The sequence below is a fragment of the Schistocerca piceifrons genome, chromosome 8 (assembly GCF_021461385.2).
Source record: "Schistocerca piceifrons isolate TAMUIC-IGC-003096 chromosome 8, iqSchPice1.1, whole genome shotgun sequence".
Taxonomy (NCBI): domain Eukaryota; kingdom Metazoa; phylum Arthropoda; class Insecta; order Orthoptera; family Acrididae; genus Schistocerca; species Schistocerca piceifrons.
In genome coordinates, this window is record NC_060145.1 from 338,330,223 (window position 1) to 338,352,336 (window position 22,114).

Genomic DNA, 22,114 nt, shown 5'->3' on the forward strand with positions numbered 1-22,114 from the left:
GAGACAATCCATAATTGGATTTATGGCGATGGCAAACAGTACAACACTCAGCACGGAGCCCTGGGGTACCCCTGGGGTGCCCCGTTTTCTTGGGAGAAAGTACGGGAGAGAGTAGTGTTCACCCGCACCCTAAATGTGCGCTCTGCCATAAATTCGCGAAGAAAAAGGGGCAGCCGGCCTCGAAAGCCCCAAGAGAACAGTGTGCGGAAGATGCCTGTCCTCCAACAGGTATCGTATGCTCTCTCCAGATCAAAAAATATTGCTACCGTTTGGCGTTTCCGGAGAAAATTGTTCACGATATAAGTGGAGAGAGCAACAAGATGGTCAACTGCAGAACGATGCTTTCGGAATCCGCATTGGGCTGGTGTTAAAAGACTGCGGGATTCCAGCCACCAAGCTAAACGGTAATTCACCATACGCTCCAAAACCTTACAGACACTACTCGTGAGAGAAATGGGGCGATAGCTAGAGGGGAGATGTTTGTCCTTTCCAGGTTTTGGAACGGGAACGACAATAGCTTCCCGCCATCGTCTGGGAAAGGTACTGTCGGTCCAAATTCGATTATAAAGGTGAAGGAGGTAACGCAGACTATGGGTTGATAAATGCAGCAACATTTGGACATGGATACCATCTGGTCCTGGGGCGGAGGGGCGAGAAGAAGAGAGGGCATGTTGGAGTTCCCGCATGGAGAAAACAGTATTGTAGCTTTCGTGATTTTGAGAGGAGAAAGCAAGATGTCGCACTTCCGCTGCACGTTTCTTCGGGAGAAACGCTGGCGGGTAATTTGAAGAGCTCGAAATCTCAGCAAAGTGCTGACCCAATGAGTTAGAAATTGCGACGGGGTCCACTAAGGTATCATGCGTGACAGTGAGCCCAGAGACCGGGGAGAAACTAGGCGCGCCTGAGAACCGTCGAAGCCGACTCCAAACTTCCGAGGAGGGAGTGAAGGTGTTAAATGAGCTAATAAAGAATTTCCAGCTTGCCTTCTTGCTATCGCGGATGACGCAACGGCATCGCGCACGGAGCTGCTTATATCGGATACAGTTGGCCAAAGTTGGATGGTGACGGAAAATGCGAAGAGCACGTCGCCGCTCACGTATTGCGTCACGGCATGCCTCGTTCCACCAAGGAACTGGGGGGCGCCGGGGCAATTCGGAGGTGCGTGGTATTGAACGTTCCGCAGCTGTAAGAATAACGTCGGTAATATGTGTGACCTCATCGTCCACGCTGGGAAAGCGACGGTCATCGAATGTCGCTAGAGACGAAAAAAGTGTCCAATTGGCTTGGGCAAACTTCCAGCGTCGCGAGTGCATATATGGCAGTTGAGGCTGCAGTCTAAGAACACATGGAAAGTGGTCACTCGAGTGTGTATCATCAAGGGCGAACCATTCGAAGCGCCGAGCTAGCGGAACAGTACCGACCGCAAGGTCCAAATGAGATAAATTTGTCGTGGAGGCAGACAAAAATGTGGGGACCCCAGTGTTGAGGCAAACTAGATACGCTTGGTGGAAGACGTCTAGCAATAGTGAGCCACGTGGACAAGGATGTGGAGATCCCCAAAGCGGGTGGTGGGCATTTAAGTCCCCAACCAGCAAATAGGGGGGTGGAAGCTGACCAAGAAGATGAAGGAGATCAGCTCGTGCCATTGGTGTGGACAATGGAATGTATACCGCACAAAGAGAGAACGTGTATCCAGAAAGGGAAAGACGGACGGCGACAGCTTGGAAGGAACTGTTTAAGGGGATTGGGTGATAATGGATAGTATCATGGAGAAGAATCATGAGTCCTCCATGGGCTGGAGTGCCTTCAACAGAGGGGAGGTCATATCGGACGGACTGAAAATGAGGGAGAACAAAGCGGTCATGGGGACGCAGCTTTGTTTCCTGAAGACAGAAGATGACCGGTGAGTAGGATCGTAAGAGGATCGACAATTCATCCCAATTGGCTCGAATGTCGCGGATATTCCAGTGGATAATGGACATAGGGTGAACAGAAAATGGAGGAATGTGACCAAGGGTGCTGTCAACTCAACGACTGCTCAGAGCTTGCACCGACAGCATGGAATGGCATTCAGTCGAAGGCAGAAGATCCTGATCCATAGGTTGGTCAGGAGCAGCTCCTGCCACCAGCGATCGGCCGGTTGACCGGCCACCAGCAGTGCGCCTCGGCGACACAGAAGACAGCCGAGGGCGATTTCCGCCAGGTGGTGCTGTAGATGGGACACGTCTTGAGGAGAGGAACTGTGTTTCTTCGTAGCCATCTTGGAAGTATGATGTTTAGATGAAGGAGGAACCGATGGTTGTGAAGTTGCGGTACGTCAAAACTCTTCACGAGTATGCTCTTTTTTCGAAGACTTGGCGTCTGACTTTTGGGCTCGAGATTTAGAAGAACCCGACGAAGGGTGAGCCATAGAGTGGGCAGGCGAAAGTGGTGAGGTTGAACGGGCGATCTTTGCGCTGGCCGATCTGACGACCGTGGTACTAAAGGTGAGGTCGCAAGTCTGCGTGGCCGCCTCCTTTGTTGGCTGAGGAGAAGCAAGGACAGTGCTGTATTTTCCTGTCTGAGGCACGGAGGGCTGTCGACTGGCGAATAATTTTCGAGCAGCAAAGGTCAACACCTTTTCCTTCACTCTTATTTGCTGGATGAGCTTTTCGTCCTTAAAAACGGGGCAATCTCGAGAGGAAGCAGCGTGGTCACCCATACAGTTGATGCAGCGAGGGGATGGAGGTGGACAAGCACCCTCATGGGCATCCTTGCCACACGTAACACATTTGGCCGGATTGGAACAGGACTGGCTGGTGTGATTGAACCGCTGACATCAATAGCAACGCGTAGGGTTTGGGACGTAAGGGCGAACGGAAATTATCTCATAGCCTGCTTTGATTTTCGATGGGAGTTGAACTTTGTCAAATGTCAAGAAAACAGTGCGGGTTGGAATGATGTTCATGTCAACCCTTTTCATAACCCTATGAACAGCCGTTACGCCCTGGTCAGACAGGTAGTGCTGAATTTCTTCGTCAGACAATCCATCGAGGGAGCGTGTATAAACGACTCCACGCGAGGAATTTAAGGTACGGTGCGGTTCCACCCGGACAGGGAAGGTGTGGAGCAGAGAAGTACGCAGCAATTTTTGAGCCTGGAGGGCACTGTGTGTTTCTAACAACAGGGTGCCATTTCGTAATCTGGAACAAGACTTTACAGGACCTGCAATTGCGTCGACACCTTTCTGAATAATGAAAGGGTTGACCGTGGAGAAGTCGTGACCTTCGTCAGACCGAGAAACAACGAGGAACTGTGGCAACGATGGAAGAACCGTCTGTGGCTGAGACTCAGTGAACTTATGTTTGTGAGCAGACATAGTGGAAGGTGAGGAAACCATTGCGGAAGAATCCCCCATGATTACCGGCGTCTCCGATGGCGCGCTCCTCCCTTGTGGGGGCCCTCACCGAGGGCACACCCACCTTAGGTGATTGTTCACACCTCAGGTCACACCTCCCGACAAACGGACGGAGGGACCAATCGGCACTTTCGGAAGGTATCAGCTCGGGTAATCACCCCTCCCTGGGCCTGGCCGTTACCAGGGGGTACGTACGTGTCCTACCTGTCTACCCGGGGCGGGGAATTACGCATTACCCTGTCACCGGCTACGCATGGAAGTGCGTGGGTCGGCCTTCAGACACGCACAGGGAGGAAAAAAGAGAAAGGGAAAGGAAAGAAGAGGGGGTCTCAAACGCCGCAGAGGAGAAAAGGGCAAGGAGAAGAGGGAAGGAAAAGAGAAGGACAGAGGAAGGACGAGGACTTGCAAGTGTAGAAAGCAAGGAATTTGGAACAGTTTCGAGCGTCCGTCTCCGGACGTAGGCACAAACCATACTCCCAGAGGGGGAGAAAGGGAAGGAAAGAGCCAGAGGTGAGGGGGGGGGGGGGGCGAAGATGGGGGACGGGGAAGGATGCGGAAAGGGAAGGGAAGGTATGCAGCCCGGAAAGGAAGGAGGGCCACATTAGCTCGGGGTCCCGTGCTCGCTACGCACGTGTCCACAAAAGAGTTGTGGACCCCCTGGGGGTACCATTACCTGTGAAACCTACAATTTATTTACCTTGTACTGAGCAGCCTGCCACAATTAAAGGTATTAGATATGAAGGACTAACTCAGATTCGCAAAAAAATGCAAGAGAAATCACCTGAGAGTCTGGCGAAGAAACCTGACTGGCTTTAAGGGTACCTGTGAATTCTTTTTATATTCCATGTCTGACTATAAGTGGAAGGCTACTTGGTGATCGTTAGTTCTCAATGGAACAGAATTATATGGGCCAAGAGTACATTTGAACTTATTACTGACAAGAATAATTCCATATACTGGCTACCAAAATAAAAACACATGGAGCAGTACTAACAAATAAACAAATTTTAACATATCATTGAGTATCTGGTTTCCAGATTTTTAAAATGTCTATTTCAGAATAAAAATGCTGCAAGGGAAGAAATATTTGGATCAAATCTGAAATTACACCCACCGGAAATATTTTGTGACTGTATTGTGTTAATCATTACATTGTCACACAAATGTTGAAATATTGTGGAATAGCATCCTATCAGAATGACAGAAAGCAGAGCATATCAGTTCCACATCAATCAAGGCACTTGAAATTTGAAGCATCCAGACAAAATCTATGACAAGATTCTATTTTCAGTCTTCTGATAAACATTAATGATGTTTCACTAGGAGTTACAAAACATGCAAATTTTTGTTCTTTTTGCAGATAATACAATTATAGGAATAAAATCTTGTGTTACTGAAAAGGTAAGTAACTCAAAATATTTGAAAAAAATCAACTCGTGATTCATGTCAAATGGCTTATCATGTAATTTCAACAACAGGCAGTACAAAATGTCATGCAGATAAGTTGTTGTATAGAACTTAAAAGAGTATAACATATTAATTATCAGCATATATCGCACCCCTGGGTACCATATAAGCTCTGTATTTTAGATAAGTTTGATACATTGCCACATAAATTAAAAAGTGAGAAACTGTACAAAAAAGTGGTTATATGTGCTGACTTCGACATAGATGTAAGGACTGATGACAAATTTTCTTCATACTTAAGGAACCTGGTAGTGGCCACAAATGGGCTAAATCTCAATTTTGACCAGTATACAAAAATTGCGGCAACCTCTGCAACATGTATTGACAATATTGTAAGTAGTTATATTTATTACATAAAAGAAAAGTTTCTGCGAGATTTAGGAGTATCAGTCCATAAAGTGCTATTTTTATCACTACCGAAGCAAAATTCAGTCTGCAAAACAAAAAGATGTAGGAATTTCAGTCAAGAAAATGTGGAAGTATTTTGTAAAAAACTAAGCCAAACCAAGTGTACAGTCAGCAAACACACTTCCACAAGTGACAATTACAATAACTTTTCAACTGAATTCTTGGGTATATTCAATGAATGCTTCCCTTTTGCAACAGTGAGGAGCAGGTCCCATAAAAGTAGATCATGGGTAACAAAAGGAATTAGAGTGTCTGGTGCTACTAAGAGGAAACTGCATATGGAGGCAAAAGTAAATCGAAGCCCTGAATTTCTTAAGTATGTAAGCACATACAAAAAAACATGTGACAAACTAGTTAAACTAGCAAAATGTACTGCGAATAATAACTTCATTTCAAACGCAAAAAAGAAATCGAAAGCTGTTCGGTCTGTTATAAGAAGCGAAGTTGGCAGTAAGGCAGAGAGAAAATGCCCTTCTAAAATAGTGATAAATGGTAGAGCTGTTTGCCATTTGTGAATCATTCAATGACTTTTTCATAAACTGTAACAAATTTGGTGACTGTTCACCACCAAAAGCAAAGCCCAATATGACAGACAGTAATTGTGCATGTTTTAAGTTTTCTCATGTTTCCATCTCAGATGTCATCAAAATCATAATGTCCCTAAAAATTTTAAAATCTGTTGGGTGGGTTGAGGTCCCCACTGAAATAACAAAAATCACAGTATTGCATATCCACTCTCTTTCATAATCAACCAATCTTTTGATGAGGGATGTTTCCCAGATCGATTAAAATATGCAGAAGTTCGGCCAGTACATAAAAAAGGCAAACAAGATGAACTATAGGCCAATCTCACTGTCACCAATTTTCTCAGAAATATTTGAAAGAGCTGCATGTGATCAGATCGAAAAATCACAATTCATCTAACAGCATTATCTTATGCAATCAATGTGGTTTCAGAAAAGGCCGCAGCACAATCCATGGAATAAATGAATTAGTCACAAAAGTCAGCACATGTCTTGATGATAGAATGTGTGTGTCAGGCATCTTTTGTGACCTGTTCAAAGCCTTCAACACAGTAAATCATGACCCGCTTCTCCAAAAATTGGCACGCTATGGTTTTCAAGGCAAATCTCTTAGCTGGATGTCATCATACTTGGCAAACAGAAAACAAATAGTACTTATTAACATCAATGGCAAGAAATTTCTCTCTGGCCGGAAACACACTCAATTAGGTGTTCCACAAGGTTTAATATTAGGGCCACTACTTTTTCTGTATTATATTAATGATATGCCATGCCAGGTCCAGTCTGATACTATCCTCTATGCAGATGACTCAACAGCTGTAGTCTGTTGTAAAAATGAGGTAGACCTAATCGTCATATTGAACAAACACTTGGGGAAGTGGAGGCATGGGTCAAAAACAATAACTTGACATTAAATTTTACAAAAACAGAAATTGTTCATTTCACCACAAAACAATCTGCACAGTCTATAAGAGAAATAAGGTATATGGACAAAAAACTAGAGACTGCACGCTGTGTCAAATTCCTTGGCATATTAGTCAATAAAAACCTGTTATGGAATCACCATGTGGACAACATACTGGGCCGACTGAATAGCCTTGTATATATTATGAATATCTTGTATAGTATTACTGATTTAGCTGTAAGGAAAACTGTATATAATGCATATTTTGTTTCAGTCATTAGGGATTGTATAATTTTCTGGGGGTCTGAAAAAACAAATTTACTTAGGGCTTTTAGACTACAAAAAAGAATCATCCGAGCAATGGTGGGAGCAAAACCAAAGCAACAATGTAAACCTTTATATCTAATGAGCATTCCAAGCATATACATCTATGAAACTCTCACTTTCACGAAAAGAAACCCACAACTTTTGGAGGGCAACTGCTTGTTGCATCAATATGATACTAGATATAGAACGAGCTACATGTTACACACCCACTGATTAAAATCATATGAAAAAACCCCATACTATATGGGCATGAAATTTGTAAATAAAATATGGAAAGGTATGGAGGACCCAAATGTAAAAGGTACCAAAAGAGACTTGGAAAATATCTGAAAGATAAATGTTACTATAGTGTAGAAGACTTCTTGAATGGCAACAATGCCTTATAATTGTAATTAAAATACCTCTTTGAAGATGTTACACAATAGGTATTATTATATATAGTGTAAAACTGATAGGTCACCTATGTCACAATCTTTGATTGTATAAGGCATGTTATGTGATAATAAAAATGGAAATGTTGGAGTTTAAAACTGAAAAAGAAAACCTTCTGCTGGGTGACTTAATTCACCGAGTATTTTTACAGAAACTCTTAAATTTAACGTTTTAGGTTATAACTGTAATTAGCAGTCTAACCTTCTGCAATGTGAAATCATTTCAGTTATCATTTAAATCGTGTACATTTTTTACTTCTCTCCAAACCTGAGAGTCGTCTCACTGTGGCATCCATGGAATAAAACTGACATGTGTAAGGTAATAAAAAATAGGGAAGGGGAGGGAGGCAAATCACTAAAAACTCAGTATCAAAAGGGACAGGAGTTGTAGGAAATGACTAGAATCTAATGTGTACCTTTTCTCTGGTATTGGTTCTGAAACACAGGATAACCTAGAATATTATCATTGATGGGCAAGTCTGGCCCTCTGTCTCAAAGAGCCTGCTGCCTTAGTTCTCTGTTGTCTCCAGCACTGTGTGCTTCATCTGTTTTGAGTTAAACATTCTCAGCCCACTTTGGCATGGTTACAATACAGAACTGCAATGTGCGCACACCAGCTGTTCTGCCGTCTTTCTCACACAATATTAAAGAAACTATTTAGTAAGAGAGTTGACTTCTGCAAATTTTATGGCCCCTTTTATCAGCTTCATGGTGACCTGCCTATCATTTCTTTAACAATCATAGTTACTGTAATATTTCAAAATTAGAAGATACTAAAATGAAGAACAGGAGTCATATGAGTTTATGTTAGGCCATATGATAACTATCTACGAGGGCCGTTCAGAAAGTAACCTCCGGTTGATTTAAAAAAATACACCAAGTTAAATAAAAATATTTTAATATATACATCTTACAACTACATCTTTGCACTATTTTTCTACATAGTGTCCATAGCGATTGAGGCACTTATCGTATCTCTTCACAAGCTTTGAAATTCCTTCTGCATAAAAATCACCCGCTTGTGCCTGGAGCCAGACTGTGACCGCATCTTTGAGCTCTTCATCGTCATCAAACCGCTGTGACCCGAGCCATTTCTTCAAATGCATGAAGAGGTGATAATCACTTGGCGGCAGGTCTGGGCTGTAAGGTGGATGGTTGATAACGTCTCACTTGAAGGACTCAAGAAGGGCCGTTGTTCTGCGAGCAGAGTGAGGACGGGCGTTATCGTGCAAAAAAACGATACCGGAAGTCAGCATACCACGGCGTTTGTTCTGTATAGCCCGTCGTAACTTTTTTATTGTTTCACAGTACACGTCTTGATTAATGGTCGTACCACGTTCCATGAATTCAACCAACAACACCCCTTTGGCATCCCAAAACACCGTTGCCATCAGTTTTCTGGCAGAAAAATCTTGCGAGGCTTTTCTTGGTTTGGTAGGCGAATTTGAATGTGCCCACATCTTTGATTGTTCTTTTGTCTCAGGGTTCACGTACTTAATCCAGGTTTCGTCACCGGTCACGATTCTGTTTAACAATGGTTCTCCTTCGTCCTCATAACGTGACAGAAAGTCTAATGCAGAGGCCATTCTTTGAGTTTTGTGGTGGTCGGTAAGAATTTTGGGCACCCATCGTGCACAGAACTTACGGTAACCCAATCTTGCTGTCACTATCTCGTACAAGAGAGTCTTAGAAATCTGTGGAAAACCAGTAGACAACTCCGACATTGAGAAATGTCGATTTTCACGAACTTTTGCATCAACTGTCTGAACGAGTTCGTCAGTCACCAATGATGGTCTACCACTCCTCTCTTCATCATGAACGTTTTCTCGTCCACTTTTAAATAAACGTACCCATTCACGGACAACTCCTTCACTCATAACTCTTGGTCCGTACACGGCACAAAGCTCACGATGAATAGCTGCTGCAGAATATCCTTTGGCTGTAAAAAACCTTATGACAGCACACACTTCACATTTGGCGGGGTTTTCTATTGCAGCACACATTTCAAACTGCCACAAAAACTAAACTAGCGCAGGTACGACGTTCACTCGACCACGGCTTGATGCCGACTGACCTGTTGAGTGCGTGAACGCACAGATGGCGTCGCTACTCCCCCCACAACCCGCACTGTGACCAATCGGAGGTTACTTTCTGAACCGCCCTCGTACAATGAGCTCGCACACATACCCTCATGTGCACAAACGATGCAGTGAGAGTGAAATATTCCCATAAAGAATAAATTTTTGACAAATGATAGCAAGCATAGAGGAGAGTATTTTGCCATACCACTAAAATGTGAAACTTTCTTATCTTCTGCGATAATTGATTAACTGTAGATCTTATCAGTGAAATAACGTAATTCTTTAAGGGGCATCATCAACTGGTGAAACAGGGATTAGTATAGGTTTGTAACAACATGTATGACGAAATTACAGGTTTATTTTTGTATCGACAATTAACTTTTCCAAAGCTACTTATCTGATTGTCCTCAATTGTTTGTTTAATAATACACTGTTTCAGGATTCTGCAACCACTGCAGTTACAGTAGCATGTTAGTGACATGAAGATGCATAAACCCCACTGCATTTTGGTAAAAGAAGAAAATTTAACCTAGCAACAGAAGAAGTGTAGGCATTGCTTGCTTACAAAATTTCGTCTGGCGAGTACATCTGGTAGAAAAAGAACATTAAAGTGTGGCAATCTGGCAACACTGTAACCACATGTATGGTAACTATCTCTCTCAGCACATATTAGTCTTGCTGTATAGTTGGTACAGTGGATAGAGTTTTGGGTTAGCATGCAGGAGGTCACTGGTTTTTTATTTGGTAAAAGTAGTCCAGATGGTACGGTAACTGGCATCTTATTCGTCAACAGCAATGCAGCAGGCCCTCCAGAAAACATTCACTTACATACTACAATCGTAGAAATGGAAGATTGGCCAGCTTTGAAAGAAGCCCTTCCCATGTCACGGGCATGAATTTATTCACACCACTTCATCTACTAGAGGCGAAACCTGTTTTCTTTGTACCCTTCTCCAATGGTCCCATAGATTAGTAGCAACTATTATTCTTGCCTTGCTCAGACCCATCACGTTACCAATAGGACTAGCAATGTGCTTTGCAAATAATGCCCAATCTCGGTTACTATTTGTGTCAGCACCATCGTCCCACTAATTATGCCTTTCAATACTGAGTTTGGTAACCGCATGCTATTTAGTACTTACCTCAATGCATTATTATTATTATTATTCTATCGATGGGATTGTGAAAACATCATGTCTATTACTGTTAGGGAAACAGTGTAAGTCTAAACCGAACATTTTACAATTACTGGTGTTGGGACGAATCATGCAGTACAATATCTCTCAGAGGGGTAATTCGCATTAGGTGGAACAAAGCGCAGGACTCACAGCGTGTTTATACTGTATGCACTTTCCACCAGACAGGGACTAGTTGTGAATGGAGTAACGCGCCCATGACAGACTCCAATGTACATGCGTACATGTTTTGAATTTTCTTATTGTAAACCTCTAAACCAGTGTGACAGATGTATGGCATACACAAATGATGAATATGTGGATATCTTGGTGCATCTGATAACTGGGCTGGTGTTGCTGCTCATGATCATGAATATGCTGCTAAATATCCTCGTCAATGGCATCCAGATAAAAATGTGTTTCGTCAACTGGAGCTGTGCCTTTGGGAGTCAGGTTCTCTTCTTCCACCATCGCGTGACAGAAATTGTCCACAGACTTGCAACTCCAGCTACTGAGGAAGCAATTCTGGAGGTCATACACCAAGAATCTCAGCAAAGTACACGTAGCGTAGCAAGGCAGCAGCATGTCTCGCAACGCACAGTCGTTAATGTGCTGCACGAGCGTGGGCTGCACCCCTATCATTATGCTTTGATGCAACACCTGCATCCTGCAGATTGCCATCAGCAGATGCAACTCTGTGAATGGTCCAACAACAACAGGAAGTCAACAATGACTTCATAAACACTATAATATGGTTGGATGAAGCACCATTCATTCACTTGTGAGGCTCTCTTCAATATGCACAATGTCCACCATTGGTGTGAGGTTAACCCACACATCACCCGTGACCGTGGATATCAAGTTCGTTTTGATATCAATGCCAGGGCTGGAATATTGGGCGACAGGTGTTTGGGCCCCTACATGTTGCCTGACCGGTTGACTGCACGAAGATATCATGCATTCCTCTTAAACTACCTGCCCAATGCACTGGATGATGTTCCGCTACATGTTCCACTGAGGATGTTGTTCCAACATGATGGTGCACTTCCACACTCTGGAAATAATGTGCGACAATATTTGGACAGAACATTTCCAGGGAAATAGTTCATATGTGGATAACCAGTTGTATGGCCTCCACATTCACCTGACCTAAATCCTCTGGATTTCTTCTTGTGGGGACACCTGAAGGAGCACGTGTACCCTACTCTGCCAACAAATGTGGAAGAATTGGTAGTGCATGTTCATGCTGCTCTTGTTACTGTGAATACAGCTTTGCTACCAAGGGTACAGAGCTGTATGATCTGGCAGGTTGCACAATGTTTGGACGTACAGGGAGATCGCTTTGAGCATCTATTGTTCTGAGGACAACGTATTCTGTTGTGAAGGTCATGCAGTCTTTAATATGGACATTATTATTGTCACTGGTTGCTAATGCGCGACATCTGAGTGCTCATATTGCATGTAGTATGAATGACAAGTACATATTGTGTTACTGTACTGTGCTATCATACTTAGCATCTCGAAATTGATATTGTTTTTGTAGTTATTCTATCGCATGACTAGTCATTTATTTCAACTGTCTATTTCCTATTCGTCTAACCATATATTTGGTACATTCAGCTTTACAAAATTATGTAAATTTAAGATACATGTGACATAAGAAGCGGTGTATATTACAGTATGAAATGTCAGAATGAAATTAGCAAATAAAAAAAAAAAAAAAAAAAAAAAAATGCGCCCCAACCCAGGATCAAACCCTCGACCTCCTGCATGCTAACCCAAAACTCCATCCACTGCTCCAACTGTACAGCACCACGATTAATATGTGCTGACAGTGGTTGTTACCATACATGTATTTACAGTGCTGCCAGATTGCCACTCCTTAATGTTCTTTTTCTGCCAGATGTACTCATCGGATGAAATTTTGTGACAGACATTTTTTTATCGCTGCCATGTGAGGAGTCGCGCTGTGAAGCCCAAGTGTGCGAATTTTGCTTCACCCTGTACAATTGCCCAGTTTAGTGAGTGATTATATTCTACAAATGGTGGGTAACTATCATCTATATTACTATATAAAGACAAGTTATACTTTAACATTGTTACCAAAAATATCTGAAAGCGCTTGACTGATTTACTTAAAGAGAAACATTGTTGGCAAAAATATTGGAAAGTTCTTGACTGATTCCCTGCACCCTCAATGATGTTCTGAAAATCTTCCTGCATTCTGCTACAATACTGTGACATTACAGCTTCTCTATAGATGAGTATATAGCATTGTCCGCGAACAGCATCATAACCTCATGAAGCTTCCAACACTCCAGTTATGTGGTGATTCATTCTTTTGCAGTTATGCAGAATTTACTCTTTTGTAAAATTTGTTTGAATTATGAGGTATTCTCTCAGCTTCATGTTCATTGTGAGGAAATGAATATACACTCCTGGAAATTGAAATAAGAACACCGTGAATTCATTGTCCCAGGAAGGGGAAACTTTACTGACACATTCCTGTGGTCAGATACATCACATGATCACACTGACAGAACCACAGGCACATAGACACAGGCAACAGAGCATGCACAATGTCGGCACTAGTACAGTGTATATCCACCTTTCGCAGCAATGCAGGCTGCTATTCTCCCATGGAGACGATCGTAGAGATGCTGGATGTAGTCCTGTGGAACGGCTTGCCATGCCATTTCCACCTGGCGCCTCAGTTGGACCAGCGTTCGTGCTGGACGTGCAGACCGCGTGAAACGACGCTTCATCCAGTCCCAAACATGCTCAATGGGGGACAGATCCGGAGATCTTGCTGGCCAGGGTAGTTGACTTACACCTTCTAGAGCACGTTGGGTGGCACGGGATACATGCGGACGTGCATTGTCCTGTTGGAACAGCAAGTTCCCTTGCCGGTCTAGGAATGGTAGAACGATGGGTTCGATGACGGTTTGGATGTACCGTGCACTATTCAGTGTCCCCTCGATGATCACCAGTGGTGTACGGCCAGTGTAGGAGATCGCTCCCCACACCATGATGCCGGGTGTTGGCCCTGTGTGCCTCGGTCGTATGCAGTCCTGATTGTGGCGCTCACCTGCATGGCGCCAAACACGCATACGACCATCATTGGCACCAAGGCAGAAGCGACTCTCATCGCTGAAGACGACACGTCTCCTTCGTCCCTCCATTCACGCCTGTCGCGACACCACTGGAGGCGGGCTGCACGATGTTGGGGCGTGAGCGGAAGACGGCCTAACGGTGTGCGGGACCGTAGCCCAGCTTCATGGAGACGGTTGCGAATGGTCCTCGCCGATACCCCAGGAGCAACAGTGTCCCTAATTTGCTGGGAAGTGGCGGTGCGGTCCCCTACGGCACTGCGTAGGATCCTACGGTCTTGACGTGCATCCGTGCGTCGCTGCGGTCCGGTCCCAGGTCGACGGGCACGTGCACCTTCCGCTGACCACTGGCGACAACATCGATGTACTGTGGAGACCTCACGCCCCACGTGTTGAGCAATTCGGCGGTACGTCCACCAGGCCTCCCGCATGCCCACTATACGCCCTCGCTCAAAGTCCGTCAACTGCACATACGGTTCACGTCCACGCTGTCGCGGCATGCTACCAGTGTTAAAGACTGCGATGGAGCTCCGTATGCCACGGCAAACTGGCTGACACTGACGGCGGCGGTGCACAAATGCTGCGCAGCTAGCGCCATTCGACGGCCAACACCGCGGTTCCTGGTGTGTCCGCTGTGCCGTGCATGTGATCATTGCTTGTACAGCCCTCTCGCAGTGTCCGGAGCAAGTATGGTGGGTCTGACACACTGGTGTCAATGTGTTCTTTTTTCCATTTCCAGGAGTGTACATCACTCCCACAATAACAGCAAGTGACCAAAGTTGAGTATAGCAACAAACTGAAATTCAGAAAATCGGAAAAATCAGATATATGGTATTGTTTCTTCAGTGAATATATGTCAACTACCTTTGTATTGCTGATGACATTTTACCTTTGCCTCATCACAGATAAACTTCAACAAATAATGGAGCACATTTGGAAGTAGGCCACATACTCAATTATAGTAATATTAAATTAATATTGAATCAATACAACAAAATGAAAATTGTACAAATTAACAATTATGTCATATTATCATTTGAAGAGGTTTTACACTTAGGTCATTTGATAACATCTGGACGAACAGAAAACGAATGGCCTGAACCGTTTTTGGCAAACTAAATAAAATTTTCAAAACTAAGATTTTGATAAGTCTGAAATGTACTTGTGGCAATAAGATACAAACTTCTAGGTGAAAACCATTCCAAAACTAAGGGTGGATCAGCATGCTACTTTTACTATAGAAACCCAGTAAGACAAGTATAGGATAGTGGGATCTTCAAAACTTCTTAAGCTTAGATTCCACTATTGCTGACTTTTCCTGGTTTCTGAGAGTGAACTGCTGTTTATGTTCAGTGCAGTGTTTGGATAGCTTGCTGAATCTCAGGAGATACCATGTCATCTTTCACTAAAACACAGCAATTCTTTAATTTTAGGCAGTGGGCAAAACACTAGTCTAATGCTATATTTCTTCATAAAGTGCTACTTAACTTGAGATGGTTACACAGAATAGAACACATGGTGTGGATATCTCTTAATACTGCTGAAAGGGGATGGACCTTCCTTTACTCATTATCACAGATCTCACTTGGTGTCATTTACACTCATTCTTCCTAAACACAGCCTTTAAATGATTTAATTTAGATCTCAGTTGTTGTGATCTGACAGCATCCAAGTTCTGTACATTAAAATGCTCAGGACAGATTTTATTCTGATCCGGATGGAACTGACAGATTTCTTCTGAGCTGCAATCATTTAGCTAAATGTGTGTTCCCTTCCTAGATACAAAATGGTCCATCCAGCCATTCAACCAATGCTTCAAATACAAAGAAACCAGATTCTCAGAAGTCAATAACATTGGAACATGGCCTTATGAAATGACTTAAGATTGCCTTCCTCCAACATTTGAACTCACTCACCCAGACAGCTATGGGGAACATCAACTCCAAACCACAGTGCAGACTGACATTTTTGTTGTTAGCAATTCATTGGCAGACGTGAAAGAAACAGTAAATCACAGAAAAAGTCCTGTGACTGACTGAGGATGGATCTTTGGATTTGTAATTTTACACTTACCCACTCAGTCACTAAGAAACAATAACAGTTCACTTGTGCACCAAAAAATTTAATAAACAGCAGAGTCTGAATGGTTGCTAGAGATGGAATGTTGACAAACAGGAAAAAATTGTAACAATGTTACGGAACAAGTTGTGTTTCAGTGTCCACATTTCTCTAACCTGGTGCTGGGTGCACATCCTCCACATCCAAATTTTTGCATTTGCATCTGTTAATCCTGCTTCCTCCATACAACATCATTAAGATGCACTTGAACTTTTGAAACTCTGCACTTTATTTTTCATCAGGAGATGCAAGCCATCTCCTGATAAAGAATAAAGTGCAGAGATTCAAAAGTTCAAGTTTTTGTGGCTTCAACAAGAGAGAATTTCATGTCATACAGAATTTTTTTTAGGAGTCACATGTAAGATGTATAGGTCTTGTAGAGAAAGGAACATATTCGAAAACCTGTATTATGAGCAATATACGGAGACAGCAGTTGGAAGTAATAATTGCTTTTTGCATAATTTTCTTGTACATGATTATTTTAAGTTTACACTCACTCATTATTGGAGAAATTAGCAATTTTGCTGCTCAGAGCATACCTGTGGGCAAGCGACATTCCACAGCTGCAGGACTCCATCCCCACTTGCACTGACAGCAATGTTGGCATCAGTTTCACTCCACACAACATCAAATAGTCCATCTGGCCATGTGACACTTGACACTTCCACAAGGCCACCATCAGGTGTCAGCTCCAGGAGAAACAGTGTTCCTCCACCTGTGTAATTAAGACCTTTCTTAAACAGTGATAGAGATAGATGAGGTTAGTGCCAAGTACTGTGGAATGAAAATCCCATGCAGCAACTTAGGAGTAGTTCCAGTCTAGAAGTATCCATCTATTCCTATATTTTTAAAGTGAATAAACATTCTGGCAAGAACCTGAATTTATAATGTGAATATTACCAGGTCAACTACCAGTCTTCAACTGAAGAATCACACTCCTTCCTCCTAACCTCCGCTACTCCCTCCCTCCCCAAAAAAGTCATTATGTGTGATTCAAAATTCCAGGACAACCCACAATTAATTAAGGATATAGAGGGTTACACCAATTTTCTCCGACCACTGCCAGCAAACTGCATGACAAGTCTGCCATAGCACTGCCAAGTTGGGTATAATTTTGCTTAAAATTATCAGCCACTTTTATACGATTAACCTTGAACCCTTTTAACCATTCTGAGCAGTAACATTACCCCTTCCCATTTGCTACTCAAATTCCATTACACACTGCACTTAACAAAATAACGAGCTTTCGTGCAAACTATCTTCTATGCAGGGTGCCTCAGGAGGAATGGTCAATATTCAGGGTAATGACAGGAAAGATCATTTGAAGCAACAAAGTCTGGTCAACATGGGTTCTAAAATGTCTGAGTATCTTAAGAGCTACCAGTACTACACCTTTGATACTGTACAAAAATCTCTTCTACTGCAAGCTTCTTGTTTCCCATATTTTGAGAGATGGTAGAATGGCCCAAAATAAGCTATGGGCACTTTTTCATCTTTGCTGCTGTGAAGCACATCTATTCTATTGAACAGGTGCTCATGGCTCTTAAGGTATGCATTTTAGAGTCCATGTTTACTGGGACTTTTTTTGGTTCAAATGATGGTTCCCAAATCCCTAAATACTGACCATTACTCCTGGAACACACTGTCTATTACTTCCACAGACTTCAGGAAAGAAAATTGTGTCACACAAAGAATTACAATCCTACAGTGTTAAGTAATTAAATAAATCATCTTACATCTACTTCTCAACTTCTGCTTCTTCTTACATATTCTATCTACAAGTAAAGACTTCCTGAAAACTTCATGTTCTTTGAAACAAATATGCAGTGACTTGTATCTATCTTTCCCTTACCTACTTATCACATGAACGTTCAGTTCATGTTCCTACTTTTTTTTTTCTCTCTTTCTCCCTCCCTTCTCCTGTCCCTAATACCTTTTCTTCTCCATCCCTTCCCCTGACCCTAACATCTTTTCTTATTAGTCAATGATTATTACATGAAAATATGATACCTTGCTCTACTTACTTTCATGCTAATCACTTTTGACACTATTTATTTTATTCATAGTGTTTTGGGTAAATTCCATATATGCTTCACTATTTGACACTATTTATTTTATTCATAGTGTTTTGGGTAAATTCCATATATGCTTCACTATTGAATGTTTCTACATTGTGCCAGCATTTAACAAAGCAAATGTTACTATTTTCATGATGTAGGCTATTACCGTCTAGTCTTTTATTCGAATACACCAGTATGCTGCAGTATTTCTCAGCACTTGTTGTACCACTCATTTTCAATAATGATATTGTTGCTTTTTGTTTTCCGGTTCTTCATTATTGATACAATGCACAGAATAGTGTCAGTTATCATAAAGACATCTCGTTTCCTGGCACCACAGCATGCTAAGACTGAACATTTTGGATGTAGACTTCCACGCAAAAAGTCTTCTGTTATATGGCAAATTCAATTGGACACACATCCAGCTTTTCAGATTTTAGGAATACTTATATGGAGCAGGAATCTGAGGAATGTGCAAATCCTGTTCCTGCTCTATATCCCACAGTCTGGAAAATGCCCTGTCAACTTTTCTCATTGTTTATCATTATAAGTAACTATTAATACACAGGGTTGTTTATGGAGTCATAACAGAATGTTCTGGTCTGCTGATTAGGATTAACCTACTTGCTGTGGTGCATCATGGTAAATTTTAAAATTAGTACAAGACGGCAGAAATATTTTACTTATTTTAAGTATCAAGAGCATCAAAATGCACACAAATAGTCACTGTAGACCTATGTGTGTGGAGGTATTTTCATGATGATGTTTGGTTCTATACTGAGCAGAGAAAAATACTGCCAGGAAGTTGTTGCCCTGGAACAAAGTAATGACCATCTCTTTATTTGTTGTCTTGTAACACACAGAATGCCACAATGAACAACAACTGGTTTGCTCCTGACCTGTTGAACACACAAAAGATTTTACTTTTTTCCCTTGTGATAAGAAAATTTGGGATAACTGAAGACTGGGATACAGCCCGTTGGCTTTGACCAAAGACATCGGAAGTTATTGAAGATGATACATTGCACAGATTTAACAGCAAAAACAAATGTTGAGAAAAGCCAAACAAATGCAGGACAGAGAAACCAGATGGTAGACATATATCACATACATCCGTGTTTCAAACGTAATGTTAGATATATCACTTCTTTAAGTCCTGGTATTCTATTGTTTAGTTGACCTATATAACTCAACTGAAGAAAGGGATACTAGTGAAAAAAAGTAAAAAAGTAAAAAAAGGGACAGAAGTAACATTAGCAAGCACTACCACAGCTGATGGTTAAGAGTTGTATCCTGAACTTCAGTTAATTGCAGTACTAGCACTAGTATCCTATTCTTCAGTTGACTTATGTAGCTCAATTGAAGTGCAGGGTGCAAGTTTTACAGTTGTTGCTTTTTTCACCTCTGCTACTACAAGCATCTTATATTGCAGTTGATACGAATGCTATTGAAGTCGAAAAGATAAAAATCCGTAAAATTTGTACCCCATACTTCAGCTGACCAATAATGGTCAACTGAAGAATAGGATACAAATGCTACCGAAGACGAAAAAGTCGACGTTCATAAAATTGGCATCCTGTACCTCAGTTGAACTACACAAATGCACGAAAAAGTAATGTACATAAAATTTTTATCCCTGTATAGGTCAAATGAAGTATGGGATACAATTTTTTTCCACCTTTGACAGTAATAGTATTGACTGTAAAGTATCATAGTAGTACTAGTAACGGCGAAAAAACCGACAACAGTATAATTTGTATCCTGTACTTCAGTTGACCTGCATAGGATACCAGTGCTAGCGAAGACGAAAATCTTGGCATACGTAAAATTCATATCTTGCACTTCAGTTTATTCATATACGCCAACTGAAAAATAGGAAACTAGTGCTAGCAAGGACGAAAAAAAACAGCATACGTAACATTAACATGCTGTATCTCAGTGAACTATATGTAACTTTGGCATCCTGTACGCTCAGTGAATCATACGTAACACTGGCATTTTGTACCTCAGTTAAACTACAAAGGTAGTATCCTGTTCTTCAGTTGACTTATAAAGCTCAACTGAAGAACAGTATACTAGTGCTTGCCAAGTCGAAAAAAAGTGGCATACCAAAAATTTGTATCCTGTTCTTCAGTTGTCCTATATAGGTCAACTGAAGAATAGGATACTAGTGCTAGCAAAGGCGAAAAATAGCGACATACGTAACATTTGTATCCTGTACTTTAATTGACCTGTATGTCAACTGAAGTATGGGATAAAAATATTTTGTATGTCAGTCTTTTCACCTCCAATAGTACTAGTACTGACAGAAACAGATCATAGTAATATTAGCACTAGAGAAGGCGAAAAAAAAAGCAAGAATTGTAAAATTTGTATCCCGCACTGCAATTAAGATACATAAATCCATACCTACAAACGAAAATCAAAAAGTAAAAATTGTCCAGATGAAAAACAATTCTTCCAAAATATCTCAAACTCACTAAGAATGAAACTAAGTACCGAATGAATTTGAACAAACATGATTTAAATTACTACAAGTGACAAAAATCGTACACAATGTCTAGCCCTGTCTTTTAAAAAACGCGTTCACTTATTTCAATTTACAATGATGATGCCTCGCCACACAAGATTTATTATCTAAAACTAAAAAAAAAAAAAAAAGACATTAATATCTATGAGTAAACTATGATGTCATTGTTCAAAGCCGATGGGTTGAATCCCATTCTTTAGCTGACCCGAAAATTTATCACACTGTTGATCCACATGATTAATATATTAGTAAAGAGTTCTTTTATTTAAGACCCACCAAATGGATGATAGCTATACAATGCCACACTTTATTTTTAACACCACAGAGAAATTCAGTTAAATATTACTTCTGTTGTTCTTTCAGAAACTTCTTACAACAAAATACTGCTAAGGCACATACTATGATTTGAAGTACAGCATTTAACATACTTCTTAGATTGTATGTGAAACAGTATCTAACATCAAAATGAAGCTAACAGCTGTTAAATAGAAGGCTGTTTCTTTTGTAAACCATTTCTTTGCTCCTATGCTAATTCATATCCATAAATACTATTCTGGCATAAAGGTAAATCTGAGGTAATGTGCAGTGTTAAACCATAAAGATAAGTATAAGCCTGTCCAAAGCTAAAAGACTTTCTGTTTGCTTCCTTATTTCCAGTATACATTTATCTATCAAAGGGTTTCTCATCAGGTACTCTCTCATGGCCATCTCTATGTATTGAACAAAATACAATTACTGTGTTCTCTTAGCAGAAAGACTTGTGCTTGGAATACTCATCTGTAACTCTTTGGATAAGGATATAATGAAATATGAAACTTCTATTTTTGTCACACTTTCAAGGATAATAAATGCTCAACAATAAATTCCAAATTTTCAATTTAACTGACAACTTTTTGTATTTTTCACCCTAGATCTCCCCATTAAACTTTGTGCACTGTAAATGTTTTAGACAATTAATGAAAATATGAAGTCTACCTTATGCAATGTAAATAGGTCTTCAGATGAAAAGTTTGGGCTACAAAGTACACAGCTGATGTAGATCTCCAATATAGATGTCGCCTTTAAGTATGCCATTCCGTCAGAAAAATGACAAACAGACATAATATTATCACTGAAAGCTGCCGTTACCTGATCTGCATGAACTGGTAGCAGTTTTGTTCGTGCATTACATTAAACTAAGTACTCACCAGCCAATCCATAGTACTGTGATGTTGCACATACTATTCTTTCAGGATGGAATGGAGAAAAACGAACCGAATACCCATGGCGATTCGGCGTTAAAAATGTAGGCATTCTTCTCCTGGTGTTGCCTATGAGAATGAATGTAAGTCTTGATTAAAACATAGTACTTTTAACAAATGAATGTGGGGGCGTCCCTTTAACAGCCCGCGTAGTGACAGAAAAGTAATTTATTGAAAGCAACAAACATATCCCAAAAACACCAATTTCTGGAGAAAATTGAACATTCTGAAGAGAATATGAGATTGCGGTTGGTTTAAGTGAAAGAGCGACCGTCACTGAAAATGTTGACATTCACAAACAGAAACAAAAACCATGGTCCTTGTGACACGCAATGTGAGTA

General features: G+C 41.3%; 1 protein-coding gene across 1 annotated transcript in view; it reads right to left on the minus strand.

Moving 5' to 3' along the window:
* The window catches only part of LOC124711678 (peroxisomal targeting signal 2 receptor), a 47,267-nt gene that overhangs the window by 24,886 nt on the left and 267 nt on the right, over positions 1-22,114 (minus strand). The window contains exons 2-3 of the mRNA XM_047241875.1: positions 21,720-21,842; positions 16,482-16,657 (exon numbers count right to left, since the gene is read on the minus strand). Coding sequence (XP_047097831.1) covers positions 16,482-16,657; positions 21,720-21,825 — 282 coding nt within the window. The 5' untranslated portion in view covers positions 21,826-21,842. The remainder of the gene's footprint in view (positions 1-16,481; positions 16,658-21,719; positions 21,843-22,114) is intronic.